The sequence below is a fragment of the Emydura macquarii genome, unplaced genomic scaffold (assembly GCF_026122565.2).
Source record: "Emydura macquarii macquarii isolate MOO-44397 ecotype Brisbane River unplaced genomic scaffold, CSIRO-AGI_Emac_v2 contig_2897, whole genome shotgun sequence".
NCBI lineage: Eukaryota > Metazoa > Chordata > Testudines > Chelidae > Emydura > Emydura macquarii.
In genome coordinates, this window is record NW_027133034.1 from 423099 (window position 1) to 439237 (window position 16139).

The 16139-nt window shown below is 39.4% G+C and overlaps 1 protein-coding gene across 7 annotated transcripts in view; it reads right to left on the reverse strand.

Annotated features, from left to right (window-relative positions):
- Positions 1 to 16139, reverse strand: part of SMARCA2 (SWI/SNF related, matrix associated, actin dependent regulator of chromatin, subfamily a, member 2) — a 181176-nt gene that overhangs the window by 24714 nt on the left and 140323 nt on the right. For 4 of the 7 annotated variants that reach the window (XM_067569072.1, XM_067569071.1, XM_067569073.1 and 1 more), the window contains exon 29: positions 2337 to 2554. In XM_067569072.1, coding sequence (XP_067425173.1) covers positions 2337 to 2554 — 218 coding nt within the window. Of the gene's footprint in view, positions 1 to 2336; positions 2555 to 4387; positions 4496 to 6165; positions 6235 to 16139 lie in introns of those variants that run through there. The other 3 variants (XM_067569077.1, XM_067569075.1, XM_067569076.1) reach the window with 3 other exon arrangements.

The window sequence follows — 16139 nt, forward strand, 5'->3', positions numbered from 1 at the left end:
TCAAATTAGGCATTTCCTCACCTATCTCGCCTGATCCAATAGGTGTTCTCAGAGGCTCCTCAGCAGACTGGGCCCTGTACAAAACATAACTGGAGCAGAAGGTGATGCCCGTGCCCCCTTATAACTCTTGTTATCCCACTGGTTACTGTACTCACCCATGAATATGAGAGACCATACTTCAATTCCCCCATCTTCCTAATTTGGAGCAAGGATTTGAACCCACACCACCCACCCCTTAGGGCAGTGCCCAAACCTCTAGGCTACGGCATATCCTGGGATGGGTACCTCTCAATCTTTCTTGTTGAAGCTGTTCCACTGAAGATACTCACTCATTGGAACAGGGACTTGAACTTAGGTCTTCTATAGCTGAGGGGACTGGGCTACAGAGTCATTCTCACACTCTCTGGCCCAGATACTATTTAATACAAAGCAGAATGGCTTCAACTGGAGAGAGTCACCCAAGAACATCCCATAACTCTGTGGTTAGGGCACCCTCCTGTGAGGTGAGATGTGGTTCAAATCCCTGCTACATATCAGGCAGAGGAGGGACTGAACCTGGGTTTCCCACATTCTCGGGGAGTAAGCTAGTCCTGGGCTAAAGGTTGTAAGTGCAGTGGTAGGACTTTCTCCATGTTTTGTTGGGAAACGGCTTATGCACCTAGCTTCAGGAGAGAATTAACTGTTGTGAATCCCAAGTGGAGATAGGCCCCTAAAACTCCCTTTGAAGAGTGGGGTTAGGCTCATACCCCTCTCCTTGACATTTCCTATTGGCTAGTTTAGGTGGCTCCCTGCTCAGCATGCTGGCTTTTGTGTATCCAGTTCCTAGGTGCCTAATTCTCCCCAGGCATTGAAGAGGGAGACCGAGTGCCTAACTCAGGGCTGTAACTTCCATTAGGCAGCAGGGTGCCAAAATATTAGGCATGCCTATCTTAATGTGGATTATAAAAGCTGTTTCTGTTATAAATTTTTATAATTTCAACAGTGAGTTTAAGTTCCCTTTGTGGACCTAGCCCTCTTAAATTAGTTTTATGGTGCTTTATAGTCCTTTAGCTTAAGTTTATTCCTTACAGATTTAAAATAAATTGATACAGAGCATTCAAATCAAAATAAGAGCGTTGACACAAGAGGGCTCCACTGATTTAACCAAATCACAAAACATTTGATACATTGGTACAACTTACTCATAACTGGTACAAAATTGGAACAACTTCCTCATGCAGAGACTGTCTTAACACACAATTTCTTTAAGCAATATAACAAGATGACTGGTTTACCAATTCTCAGTATAAGCCAGACACAAGGAAGCAGAAAAAATACTTCCTCTTTACCTTAGGAGTCTTTCGTCTTTCTGTGCCTTTTTACTCATATTCCGGCTCCAATTACTCATTGTTAACCCCTTCTTCCTATCTTACTGTGCAGATTCCTATTATAAATCTTTGTAATTTCACTGTAAAAACACTAAATAAAAACAAAATACAAATCTGGAGTCTATAGGCAAAGCTATTTTGAAAATCAGAATAAAAAGAGATTCTACTTTAGGAGGAGGTGTCGTGTGAAATTTCAGGGGGATTAATTTTTTGAGGAAGTTAAGAGAGGTGGTATGTTGAAAACTGGCTTATAAGGAGAAACTAGCTTCACGTCACTTATGGTGGGTTGCAGTGCCATATATTTCTACAGCATTTTCTTTGTCAGGAGTTCAGGGGCTCTTCATTCCATCCCTAAAGAGTCTCAAGAATTGTTTTAAGTGCCAGTGAGAACTTGTACTAATAAAACAGTAGTTTCAAAGATCTACGGCTGAATCATTAAGGTAAGAGGCTGTATTAGGCAAACGGAACACTCTGAGCCATCAGGAAGACTCTTATTTAGAGCCTCTGGCTTGGGGTAGGAATCAGGAAGTTAGGACTGAAGAGGAAAACAGAAATTAAGAGAAGGGAGAAGTTCAGGGATGTAAATAGCATCTGGAAAAGGAAAATATTTTGTAACTGGCTTGTACTACTTGATTATTTAAAAACAAACAAACAACCCCCCTGTAAAGTTTTGTTGGGATTATCTATATCTGGTTTAATGGGGTCCACTGTACTAAGGAATACTTCTCTTGTATAGGGCACTGGCATTTCCAAACAAAGAGGATACATGCTGTCTTGTAAATTAAATTCTCAATAAATCCCTGTGTGTACTAATGGAAATTACATACATGAAAGACTTGCAAGTTCATGCTCAAAGTGAGATCATTTTTATTTAAAGTTAAAAAACACCACACTATTAAAATCCTAGAAACGGTTTGTCAGCAACCCTAAAAAGACTGGGAAACAACAAAGAACCAATTCAGAGCTTACCTGTCTTTGTAGTTTATCACAGTATCAATAATGGCATTCATCTGTTTTGTCAGTTTAGGTGGGTTGGGTGACAATTTTTCTGCAGGAGGTCTGCCTCTCCTCTTCTTTGCCTTCTCTCCATCTTCCTTCCCAGAATCCTTATCCACGTTTCTTCGCCTCTTCCGTTTTTTAAGCCGGACTTCCTCTTCCATTTCTTCCAAATTGCCGTCTTCGATTGCCTGTCAACCATGGATTTAGAAAAATTATATTTTTAAAAACCAAAGATGCAAAGAAAAAAAAAAAATCACATTTTTAAAAGACCAGCCAGATGTAAACAATTCAACACACCATCTATTTATAAACAAGAGTTCAGCACAAAAATCAGTTAGTGGCAATCAATAAGACACTAAACTTAAAGTAATTATACTTAAACTTCATCCTAGAAGGATTCATATTAAATTGAACCCTCAGTTCCACCTTGCAAGTTACACGTCCATATCTCTGAAGGCCTGTGGCACTATGTTAGTAAGTATACAGCAAGACATGCATTATATTTGTTCACTTTAATAACAGTCATATCTGGTATTGTTTATGTGCTCAAACAGATTTTAACATGCATGTTTGCAGACAGGACAGTTCACATTAGGTACCAATGTAAGAAAGTAACACAGTTCTTCCTATACATTCATTTTAAGTAGGAACACACTACAGCCTTCTCTCCCAAAAGAGTTCAAATTAATTTACAAATCACTTAAGAGTTAAAACCATCTCTAAAATGTTGTGCAATTTTCATTTAGTATAATAACCAGTGAAGAGGCAGAAGCAGTGACAATATGGTGTTTTATAGTAAAGAGCACTTGTACCATGGCATGGAAAAAGAAAAACAAAAGGACAGTCACAAACAATAAACATTAGTTCTAATTACCTGCAAACATGTGCTTTTAACCAGAGCCAGCAGAACTATGCGGAGAGATAATAAAGTGTCTACGAAAACAAACCAGGTATAAAGGGAACCTGCTCGTATACTAACAGATCCATGTGACAAGACAAGAGGCTGAACTTTTTTTTTGCTTTTGGAAAAAAAACCCCAAACCCCAGAAAACAATCCCCCAACAGCAGTGGGGGGAAGAGGGAGGTGAAAGGGGGAAACAACCCCAAAATACCCAAACAAAAAATTAATTATCAGAAAACTGAAATTAAAAAAAAAGTATAAAGAGAGACTACAGAAAAAAATTCAAAATTTTACAATTAGGCTTTAGGATTAATGCTCTCTCAGAACATAACTGATGTTGATATTTGTCTCTCTTGCCTCTCAGTATTGCCTTGAGTACATGCAAATGCTAATCAATTCTTTCTTGTAGCTGAAAGAACTCTAATCATAAGGCAATTACCTTCATTTTTCCACAGCACCAAACATGGCTAATATTTATGATCATGTGAGTATAACAATCAATATAAAAAGAGTGATTATAGCCCAGACATAATTTCTTTCACTTGTGTACAATGTCTCTTGAAAAACGTTTTGTGAAAAAAACCTGGTGCACAACCCAAAACAACCTGGCATGTTAAAAATGCCAGTGGGATTTTAAAATCTGTTTCCTATGCATCCTCCGATGTGCAAATCCATTGAACAAACATGAACACAGAATCCTGAGGGACAGTCTGAAACTAGGCCTTAATAATCAAAAGACAATTTCCATCATGCTTCCACAGCATTCAGATAACCATTATGAAGGAGGCTTGATCTGATGAGTTAGGAGGAAAAAGGAAGGAAAAAAAATCTGCAACAAATTCATTAATATTCATTTGGCTAAAGCAGGACACCCACTATACACCACTGCAGCTAGCGAAGATTAAGAAAAGGAAATTTCACTATAAATCTTGGAAGCTAGAAATGCTAATAATAAATACAGCATGCAAGGCTGTCAACAGTTAATGTTATTGCTCTCCTTAAGCACTCAGTTGCACACAGAAATACGGAGAACACCGGCTTTTGATGTGTTACACACCTACACATGCCTGTGATGTAGTTCTACTGAATCTTCAAGACGGCAATGAAAAAGGATATTTACCTTACCACTATCAGCAGGCCGGCTATCGGAAATCACAGTTAGTGGGGATAAAATTAACAAGCCAGCAAAGCAGCGAGCTGCTAGTCTCTTCATCAGCTGATCAGGAAAAAAAAGAGAGCTGGGGAAAGGCTATGTTTTCATATACAAGTAATTTTATTTTACTGAAAATTTAATACTGAAAGAATTGTGGATACTCAAATCTGCTGTTTCATTCTACCTACTACAAGGCCCAAAGCCTTCTTCCTTCAGCCTGCTTTAATATTGACAACTACTTATCATATTTTTCCCCTTATTATTCCAGGCATCCAAATAGATTTTTAGCTGGGCAGTTATTGATTCTTGTTATAATTAAAATGCTAACCACAAAACTGAACAATTTCATACATAATTAAAAAACAGAATGTTGTGCATTTTAAAATTGTACTTATTACACAAAATACAATTTTATTGTTCTCTTATGAACAGATAGTCTCAATAACCTGAACCTGAGATTACTATGAAAACTACTCAATTTAAAAAATAAAAACCAAGGTAAATAATCTAAATTAATTTGCTTTAGAAAATGGATATTCTTTTTAAAAAATTAATATTTTGCTACTAAAACAGGGTTTTGCTTGCCAAGACTTTCTTTGCTCTTAAAAAACCCCAAACTAAAGCACTACCTCCACCCCAGAGCCTCCACATTACTTTATTTACATTTGCACCTTTAATTGTTGCTCAGGGTAACTACTGTTACTTTTTTGGGGCCAATATAAAGGGTCAGGGTACAGTATATTTGAAGATACATTTTCGATCTCGACAAAACCAAAAAATAAAAACACAAATAAGAAAGCTGACATTTGTTCTTATACTCTGTAAATCTGTGATTAGCAGACAAATGACAGTGAATTAATTGCCAGAATAGTAAAAATCTGCAAATGAATATTAAAAAATTGTATTTCAGTACTAATGTATATAAATCTGTTATTAAAATTAGTTCTCAAAATTACATGCATATACATGTAAATGTAGGTATTGTTTTCCTTAAATTAAGGCTGTAGTGTAGGCACCAGGAAATCAGTGACACTAAGTACAGTCAAATACTGTAGTTTATGTACAAGTGACAGCAAAATACCCCACAGTAAAATTCAAAACTAAAATTAGGATTTATGCTGCCCAAAAAGTTGAATACAACTACACGTAAGTCACATATCTGAGAAATGTATAATTTTAAAATATATATATTATATATGAATGATGATAGATTGATTAAATCAGTACAGCCAACTGAGCTCTGTGCTAGAAAATCTTGCTACACAGGGCTAGAGTGCCACACTAAACAGAATGTCCTTCCAAACCTTTACCAGCACGGTAATGAAACAAATCCCAGAAGCAAATCCCCAGTTTCTGACTGGATGACGTGTTGTGCAAGAGTGCAAGACACAGCACAAAGACATCTCCCATGCTCAACTGCCTCTGAATTATGAGGTAAGTAGAAAGGGAGTCAGGAAAACAGTGTACAAATAAGAGTTTAACACTTTCCTTCCCTAAAGAAAACGAAATGTGTGACCACAATTAAGCTTGGATCCTATTATCTTAAAAGAAAGCTGCACCAAACTCAGGTAGAGCCCAATTCTGCAAAGAGTTGAGCATCTCCTGACCTCAATTCCCAATGAAGCCAACTGGGAGGACCTCAGCAACTAGGCTCATACTGAGAAAAACCTTTCACTGTTAATAACCATGTACTTATTACAGAAGTCAGTGCATTACTGCAGTATACTGGTTCATTGAATACTTACTATATTAAGGCAAGAAACATTTCCTTGCTAGGAAGCCAAGAGCCTGGAAACTGCCAAGGCACCAGAATTCTATGGAGATAAGATGATGTGGATGTTGAAAAGGGATGAAAGGGAAAAAACTTAAAATCATCCTTTATGGAAAAAGTTTGCCAGATACATCTTACAGCGTTTTCTGAAAGCAACCAGACAGAAGTGAGTGCTAGAAGAGTAGGCCTGCCCCCCAAAATGGCCTGCCCAATACGGTTTGAAGTTTCATTTCTCTAATTAAGAGGGGCATTTCTTAATCTCCTCTTGGTGGAAACAGCATACAAGCAAAATATGGAGGGTCAAACCAGTTCATATTTTGTTCCATCCCTTTGGAGAATGTGGACATTATGGATATATCCTCAACATTCACTTAGCTGAGAGTCTGGAAAATTTGAACATGTGAAATGTGCTGAGAAAAATGAGCACACACTTTCATTTAAGAATTATGGCACCAACAGCCAGTAACGTACACAGTCCTGAACCCTACTTAGTAACAATCGCCTTCCTTAGGACACTCCCATGATATTCAAGGGAATGCTGCTATAATAAGATGCACTTATCAGGCACATATTAGAGTTTAAAAAACAAAACACACACTACAGGGAGACTACCCAAAGATATTGCATTAAACAAATTAAAAAGTTGTATCTTAGAACAAGGTGGGGTAATGACACACAATTAAATATATAATGACATATATTAAATACTTTCAACTTATATAGCACCATTCAGGAAAGGCTCTCAAAGCACCATACTAATTAATTAAACCGTACAGCATAATTTTAGGTAGTGATTAGACTAATTTTATGTGAAGCACAAATCCAGTAACTTGACTGAGGTCACACAGTGAATCAGTGGCAGAGTTGGGTATAAAACTCAGTAGTTTTGACTTCCACTCCCTTTCTCTCAGCATTAAAGGGCACTACGTCATAAGAGGTCATGGACCAAGATATATTAACTTCCTTTGCTCTGAGATCACCGCTAGGCACAGTTACTAGAAAGTTAAGCAGCATAGATAGCCATGACCTTGACCTGCAATGGTGGGAACCTGCAAGCGTCTACTTCAGGCATGGCTTAGTTCCGCTGTGATAAGGCTCCTTGATAATGCTGACCACATTGATCACCATGCACCCTTTTTTTGTGGATTAAATGAGAAAACTACAAAGAACAAATATCTCTTCTAAAGTCCCACTCTCATTCCCCCTCAACCTCAGTCAGTCTCTTTCAGGAATATTGCTATAGTTGGCTCCTTTCCCTCCAGACATCAGTGCCCAACATCGCTAAAAGCCACATAAACAAAGAAATCCTGCTGCGATGCTAGAACATTAGTTGTCCTGTTAAACATTTTCATTGAATGTTTACCAAAGGACAGGTGAAACAGAAAACTGTCAGGTCTTCAAGGCCAAAAACAGAAATCTACCTTCAAAGCAGAGGGAAACTCTTCATTCCAAACATAGATATGACACTATCAGACTAGGTCTGAATAGAGACTGGGAGTGGCTAGCCCACTACAAAAAATAATGTTCCCTCTTTTGACATTCACACTTCTCATCAACTGTTGTGAATAGCCTCATCCACTCTGACTGAATTTACCTTGTTAACACTTGCCCTCCTCACTGTGATGTAACTCACCCATCCTTGGCTATGTATATATACACCTACCAAACTGAAGTTTCCACTTCATGCATCTGACCAAGTGGGTTTCTGCCCACGAAAGCTTATGTCCAGATAAATTTGTTAGTCTTTAAGGTGCCACAGGACTCTCGCTGTAGATATGACAATGATTGTCTGGTCTGGGAGACTCATCTTTTGCTATTGTCTTATGGTTCTGCTTATGATATTGTTTTTGTTTTCTCCCCACCCCACTAAAAGCTCTTTTTGTGTGTTTTTGATAGGCAATAGTCCCAACAACTGGCCTAGGATGCCAGGAAGTAAACTGGGATATTAAAAGGATGATCTAATCCAAGGTAAACCATTTCTAGCCAGGGGACAGGCGCCTTTCATGCGGCATGTGCAGTATCAGTCAAGTAACGAGGAGAAACGTCTCACAGAAAAATATTTTTTAAATAAAGCCTAAAAATTAAAACATTTTCAGAGGTCCATCAGAAATTGGATAGGATCCCAGGCTTCAACCAACAAGACATGGTAGGGTTTTGACTTGGGAGTAAGAGAAAGCTGAACATGTGACTGTTCAATGAGGAAGTGGGATATTAATGGAGAAATACCCCACCTGAAACCCTTCACTGGCTTCCCCTGCTTTTCTTTATTGTGTTTTCTAATTTATAGTATTTTAAACACAATAAAAAGGGTATTGAAGCAGAAAAACTAGCTATTCAAGGATCATATACTCCAGCATATTGACAGTAAATGAAATGTCAGTCAAAACAGTATTTCAGAGACGATACCCAAAATAGATATTTAAAGTATACATCAATAATAAGATAACATAAAGGAGGTAGGATCTTAAAACCCTTTGAGTCCAAGAAGGTAAAATCCTTCATAAAAGAAGAGAATGCCTTATCCATATATTGCACCACCTACTGGCATACAGTTCCTAAATAGCTATGACTATGTTTGTAAAATAAAGGCTACTCACTCAAAGTTGACAAATGTCAACATCAGGCATGAAGGTACTGACAAAAAGTTATTTCTTCACAAAACAGGACTCATTACCAATTTGGAAGAGGTGGCAGGAGAAGACCCTAGCTACGGGAATGCCCTATGCCAAAACATCAGAAGACCTTTGTTTTTCCCCCATCAAGTTTATTTCATCTGTCTTATCTTTCAGGCCCTGTGCAGCTTTCCCAATGTTTACACCTCCATTCATTCCCTGTTTAGACCCTTTCTTCTTCCCTTCTCCATTTATGTCTTTGTTCAGATTGTACGCTATGCCTGATGATGCCTCCTGCTTCCTATGTGCCAAATGGCTTCCTTCTCTTTAAAATCTACTTCTGTTGGTTGCTCTCCCAGATGATGTCTGTGCCTAATCTGTTATTGTTTGTATATTTCTGAATTAATTTGTTAACTCCCTGGAGCAGTGCCCTCCTCTTAAGTTTTTGGAAAATTCTATTTACATATATGGCATTATATTAATAAGCAAAATTAATAATAGAATTATAGAAAATTAGGGTTGGAAGGGATCTCAGGAGGTCATCTAGTCCAACCCACTGCTCAAAGCAGGACCAACCCCAACTAAATCATCCCAGCCAGGGTTTTCTCAAGACAGGCCTTAAAAACCTCTAAGGATGGAGATTCCATCACCTCCCTAGGTAACCCATTCTAGTGCTTCACCACCTCCTAGTAAAAAAAGATTTTCCCTGATATCCAACCTAGACCTCCCCCACTGTAACTTAAGACAATTGCTCCTTGTTCTGTCATCTGCCATCACTGATAACAGCCTAACTCCATCCTCTTTGGAACCCCCCGCTTCAGGTAGTTAAAGGCTGCTATCAAATCCCCCCTCACTTTTCTCTTCTGCAAACTAAATAAGACCTGTTTCCTCAGCCTCTCCTCATAAGTCTTGTGCTCCAGCCCCCTAATCATTTTTGTTGCCCTCCACTGGACTCTCTTCAATTTGTCCACATCCTTTCTGTAGTGGGAGGCCCATAACTGGACACAATACTCCAGATGTGGCTGCACCAGTGCCGAACAGAGAGGAATAATCACTTCCCTCGATCTGCTGGCAATGCTCCTACTAATGCAGCCCAATATGCCATTAGCCTTCTTAGTAACAAGGGCATACTGTTGACTCATAACCAGATTCTTCTCCACTGTAACCCACAGGTGTTTTTCTGCAGAACTGCTGCTTAGCCAGTCATTCCCCAGTCTGTAGGAGTGCTTGGGATTCTTCCATACTAAGTGCAAAACTCTGTACTTGTCCTTGTTGAACCTCATCAGATTTCTTTTGGCCCAATCCTCCAATTTGTCTAGGTCACTCTATATCCTATCCCTATACTCTAGCGTATTTACCACTCACCCCGGCTTAGCATCATCTGCAAACTTGCTAACAGTGCAATCCATCCTGTCATCAAGATCATTAATGAAGATGTTGAACAAAACCAGTCCCAGGAATGATCCATGGGGCACTTTGCTTGATACCAATCTGTCAATTGCACATCGAGCCACTGATAATCTAGCCAACTTTCTTCTAGCCTGATGATCTAGCCAGCTTTCTATCCACCTTATAGTCCATTCATCCAACCCATACTTTAACTTGTTGGCTAGAATACTGTGGGAGACCATATCAACAGCTGTGCTAAAGTCAAAGTATATCACATCCACCACTTTCCCCACATCCACAGAGCCAGTCATCTCATCTGTGCTATACCAAGGGCAGCAGAAGAGTACACAACAAGAGATACATCAGCCCCAGAATGATCAGGGCTTTATTCCCTGCAGCCTAACCAGGGGCAGCTGGGGCCTATTAAGAATCAGCCAGGTGCTCCATAAAACAGCTCCGCCCCCAAACGCACAGAGCACAAGCTGGAGGAAGTAGAGGTGCTGTGTGAAGTAACAGACCAGAGTAGCAAAGTGTGGGAGAGCGGAGGAACCCCAAAAGGAGGTACTGAGCCCAGCAAGGACAGAGGGCCTGAGAGGCCAGAAGGACTGAGGGGGGAAAGTAGCGCAGGAGAAGAGGCTGCAGCTCCAAAATACATAGCCAGCAGTCTACAGCTGCTGTTCATAGGGCCCCTGGGCTGGGATGCAGAGGAATGGTGGGCCCTGGGTCCCTCCCCCAGGAAAGATGGGATGACTGGCAACTTCCTGGCCCACTACGGGAGCAAAGCATGAGACCCACTAGAGGGAAGCCAGCCATATACTACACATCATAGAAGGCAATCATGTTAGTCAGGCATGACTTGCCCTTGGTGAATCCATGCTGACTGTTCCTGATCACCTTCCTCTCCTCCCAGTGCTTCAAAATGAAGGAGAATAGTGACCCTAGAAAGTCATCGTATTCCAGGCACAGCCAAACAACGCAACACATAAAATATGCTGTTGCTAGTACAGTGAATACACTTCTAAAGTTAATACAAGGATTGAAAGGATTATTTTAACTGAATTTCACTTATGTTGCCTTTGTTGTTGAATGGCATCCTGCAGTGGCTAAACAAGACTGATTTTGCTCGGAGTGAACTTACACAATATTGCTTTAATTCTGCCACAAGCAAAGTTTCAATGGATGCACCTAAGCTTTTCTTGCTTCTACTGCTGACCCCACCCTTTTGTGGGTAAGAAAAACTGAACAAAGACATCCCGGATAAGCGAATTACTTATGAAATCTCCTTCCAAAACTATGTTTGGTAGAAAGGAAAGAGTTTGAGCATTTTTATTTTCCTTTACAAACACAATATTAGTAAGCAAATGCATAAAATATGTCTGTAACCCACACCACCTCTTCCAGTATATTGAACTTTCAAAAGTCAAGAAAACTGAAATACTTCAACCAGGCTATACTCCACGATCAGTTTGCAGTTTCAAGCCAATAGCACTTGTGCATCTATGTTACTTTTTTTGCTTTTGAAAATTCCACCATCCAGTGCCTAAATATGGGTTAAAAACCTAACTTTAGGCTCCTAATTTTGAAATATTGTATCTGTGTGCACATAAAAATTCCCTATAATTGTATTAGTGTGTTGAAAGTCTAAATACATTTTCCTTATTAACACTGAAGCATTTTGGTTTGAAGTGACAAAGATTTTAAGCCATGAAGAGCAAGTTTTTAATAGAGATACAATATTAGCCCTTGGTGCTGTAAACACTTATGCACATGCTTACCTTCAAGCACATGAGTGGTCCCATTAAATCAGTGGGGTTATTCACATGAGTAACATTATATACCTGCTTAAATGGTTGCAGAATCAGGCCTTAAATTTTCAATATTTTGGTTTTCTCTAAAATAGTTTTGTAAACTTCAAACAACATACTCTCTATTAGTCGTGGCACATTAAACAGCCTTTATAAATTAGTTCATGATAAATTTTAATCTTAAATTGCAATAGTACAAGTTTTCAAGTTAATTTTACAAAGCTTGACCTAATTTGATTTTTAAAAAAATTGTGTGATTTAAGCACTGATTTTCACCATGATGTAAATCACTCTATTCTGGATCTTACAGTTGTGAACCCCATGGAGGGGAGAGGGAGCAAAAAGCAGGGGCATGATCATAAGAAACCATTTTGGGACAAATACAGTTCACAGGAATCACGCAGAGAGTAAAACCACTGAGGAATGGGAGACAGGGAAGGGAAAAGAGGGAGGAGTGAAAGAGGTTCTGGCATCACACTGGGTTAGAGGTGGAGATACCCTGCTGGCTCAGCCATCCAGAGCTGCAGGGAAATGGAGATTCATTAGGTTGCTGAAGATGATAAACACTGAACTATTAACATTGTCTTACATGGTATAATCTGTTCAGCTCTAGAGTGGAATGATGTTGCACAGATAATATCTACCCACCCAATCACACCCATTAAATCTATGGAGCGATCACAGGAGGATTTCGATAGGTTTTCAAAAGGGAGAAGTGACACTCGTTTAACTCAACTCCCTCATTCAAAATACTAGAACATTTTGGACTTCATTTGCATGGATTTTGTTTCCTGTTATGCATGTGTTTTGATGGGAAGATTTGGCTACAAGGCTTGGATGATGTGACCCTCATCCTCTGCTCGGACTGAATTAGCAGGCTGAGATTAAAACAAAGAAATAAAGAGCCCCTTGACTCTATTTAACTGAGAAGGAATAAAGTGAAACATTCACTAATAAATCCCCCAACTCTTTCTCTTAAAATATTTATCACCAAATTGTTTGGCTTTACGACAGAGCAGTCTTACTTATTCATGTCAGTGTTGTGGATCCATCTGCTGTACAATTCCTGTATTGTTCTTGTGATTTGGGAGAGTTTGCTGCCTCTCTATACATGACTTTAAACTCTTGCATGCAAAATTAAAGTGGACCTAGGAAAGATTACATGCAAAAGTGCTGGATGTTGAAGCAGCATAAAAAATTTGTGAAGGGATGTCAGCAGCTACTCCAAAGTAGGCGAATTTCCAGGGAGCATTGCCTACATTTCCAAAACCTACAGTAAATTGAGATTAGGCAAAGAGAAACAGTTGCATGATTAACTTCAGCCAAAGGCATCTGAAAAGTCTGCCTACTTTTGCAGGAATTCTGGTGAGTTGAGTCAGAGAAAATTATCCTTAGTCCATGTGACTCAGTGGCAAAGGAGATCTAGTCAGGAGGGCCACTGCTTGTCTAGGTAAGTGTTGGAGACTAATTTACTGAAAATTCACCAATATTCAAAGAAACAGAATTTAACTCTCCCAAAACTACCTATGGAATTACAAGAGCAAATTTTTGGTTTCTTTTAATTTGTGTTTGTAATTCATCAGACTCAAACGGAGACAAAATTGTACCATAGCATTACAAACACATTTATTAAAATGAACGTACAATAGGAATCTTTTCAAGTGCTCTTTTTTCTTTATTTTGTTCAGAGAAATGATTAGTTGTGCACGCACATGCGCATACACATTCTCTCGGTCTCTCTCTCTTTCTGAGATAATACTCATACAATAAATTGCAATACTTATGCACATTTGGCCATCTCCAGTGAGATTTCTTATAACATTCTAAACTCATGAGCAGATATGGCTTTTTAAAAAAAAAAAAAAAAAAACATACCTGACAGCTTAATGTTTCATTTCTCCCAAGTGTGTCTATTGCCCATCTTGGGCCTCAGGCCAGACTGTCTTTAGACATATTTAAGGCCCAGAACTACATGAGCCTTCAGGGCCAGACACAGAAGTTTTGTGCCACTGGAATGGCAAGTTTGTTATTTTCTGCAATAACAAGCTAGTCAACAGTGCTGGGTTGTCTTGTCTTGCAGTAGAGATTGATGGGCTACAGTGCAAGGATTTCTCAGACATAGGTTCAAATGGGCCAGATGTTAGTGTTTGCAGAACTGTAAAGTGGTTCTATTTGGGAAAATGGACTTGCTGTCCATAGCAGTCTTTCCATTTGTGAGTAATCTGTTATGTGCAATTTGGAGTCTGTGTTGAAGGAAAAAAAAATGCTGATGGAAGATATATGTTTCAATAGTATTACTGGCTTCAGATTCATGTCTAATAATCCATCATGTAGAAAAATCTAATATCTGGGATGCCCAGTTTTCTGCTGTTTATCTTGTGTTCAGCATAAACCAAAGAGATGCATAAATTTGTGGGCAGAGACAGGATTCTGGAAGCAATTAGTGTCTATCACTCTTATAATCTTATGGGGAGACAGGAGAGAGAGAAGAAATTCTATTAGTACTTCTGCCTTGCCCCAATATATCCAGAATTCTGGTGCAAGTGTTCCAGTGTTTTTAGGGGGTACAGAGGAGGATGTACCAATAACATCAGATCAGGATGTGGTATTGGGTATTATAGTAGCCTTTTTCCTTCCTGACCATCTGTACCACCTTATCTGGGACAGGTAGCAGAGAAAGTGTGTTTCATTAGTAGTGTAGCTAAGTTGTTCTGTTTGAGTTCCAGAACCCCTTTCACTCCACCTGACTTTCTTTACAATAAGAAAGATGTCTGCAGTACCTCTCTGGTGGACGGACAGGCCATATGACACTCTATGGTATTAGCTCTTCTAGTTTCTCAATTGCCATATGATGGAGGAGGAGTCTGGAAAGATGGCCTGCTTTGATCTTAGTTGAGGATTTTCTATTCCAGTATTTTCTTTGGTTGGAGAGAGTTAACTTTGAGAGTATGTCTATTGCTGATAGGGAAAAAAAGACCATTTGCCTCTATAGACTGATTTTTCCTCTTTTTTTCCCTAATACTTTCTTTGATTTGGTAGTAAAGGCTTAGACTTCCCAGCATTGTTGGCTACTATCTTCTTCAAAGTTTCCCCCGATAGATTTTCATTTTAAAATCTGATGGCAGGTTGTCAGCTGGCAATGTTTACCTGCCATTTGGGATCAGAGCCAGCTATCCTCGAGTTGGAGGCCAGAACACTTAAAGCAAATTGCATTGAGTCCACAGAAAAATCAGGCATGAAAGATATAGCTAGATGGATTTTTTTTTTTTTTTACTATGTAAGAATTCACCATGGTTCAAACAATTGACTGCCTCCCACTCATCATACCAGGACAACTGCTATTCCAGTGTAGGCTGTTGATAGAGAAGCTATGGTGGGGCACTTTGGAGCTCCCCCTTGTATCATAGCATAATGTCACTGGTATCTTCGGCTCCAATGCTGCCTGCTAGCTGTCTTCCCCTGGCTCCAGGCTTCTGTGGCTCAGCCCTCTATCCAAGTCACAAAGTTCAAACCCCTTCCAGAGTATCACAAAACAAGTCCAAACAAATCTGAACAATTCTGCCCCTTTGGGAATTCCCTTTCTACCTGCAAACCTTACCTCTGGGCTTCCCCGTGCGAGTCAATTCTGCTCTTGTAGTGTACTTCCTCCTTTATCGTCCTGTTAAACCCTAACTCTGCCAGGAAAACCTGTCTCCTCCTCAGCTGAGCTCCTTCAGTCTACTTATTACAGCTTAGCTCTGCCTTCTTTGACCAGAAGCCAATTAACTAGTCACCTCCCCAGGTGCAGCGCATGACCAGTTAGGTGTATTTCCTAGCTTTGCAGGTGATGGGGGCTAAGCTCCATCACAGAAGTGTACATGGCTACTGCTGTTGCTTCTAAGTCTACACAGACTATCCTCTACCTTCCTATTTATTTGGAAAAAGATTCTTCCTCTGCAGTATTACTTATCTTTCACAAGTGATGTTGCTATTGCCACAGCCTGTGATAATGAAGGGCTTTGGTTCTCATAAAATTTAGTTATATATATTTCTTCATTCTTTTTTAACTGATTTCATTGTTCCCATTCAGATCTTACATATACCTAGATTTCAGTAAGGCATTTGATACAGTTCCACATGGGGAATTAAACTAGGTTCGACGG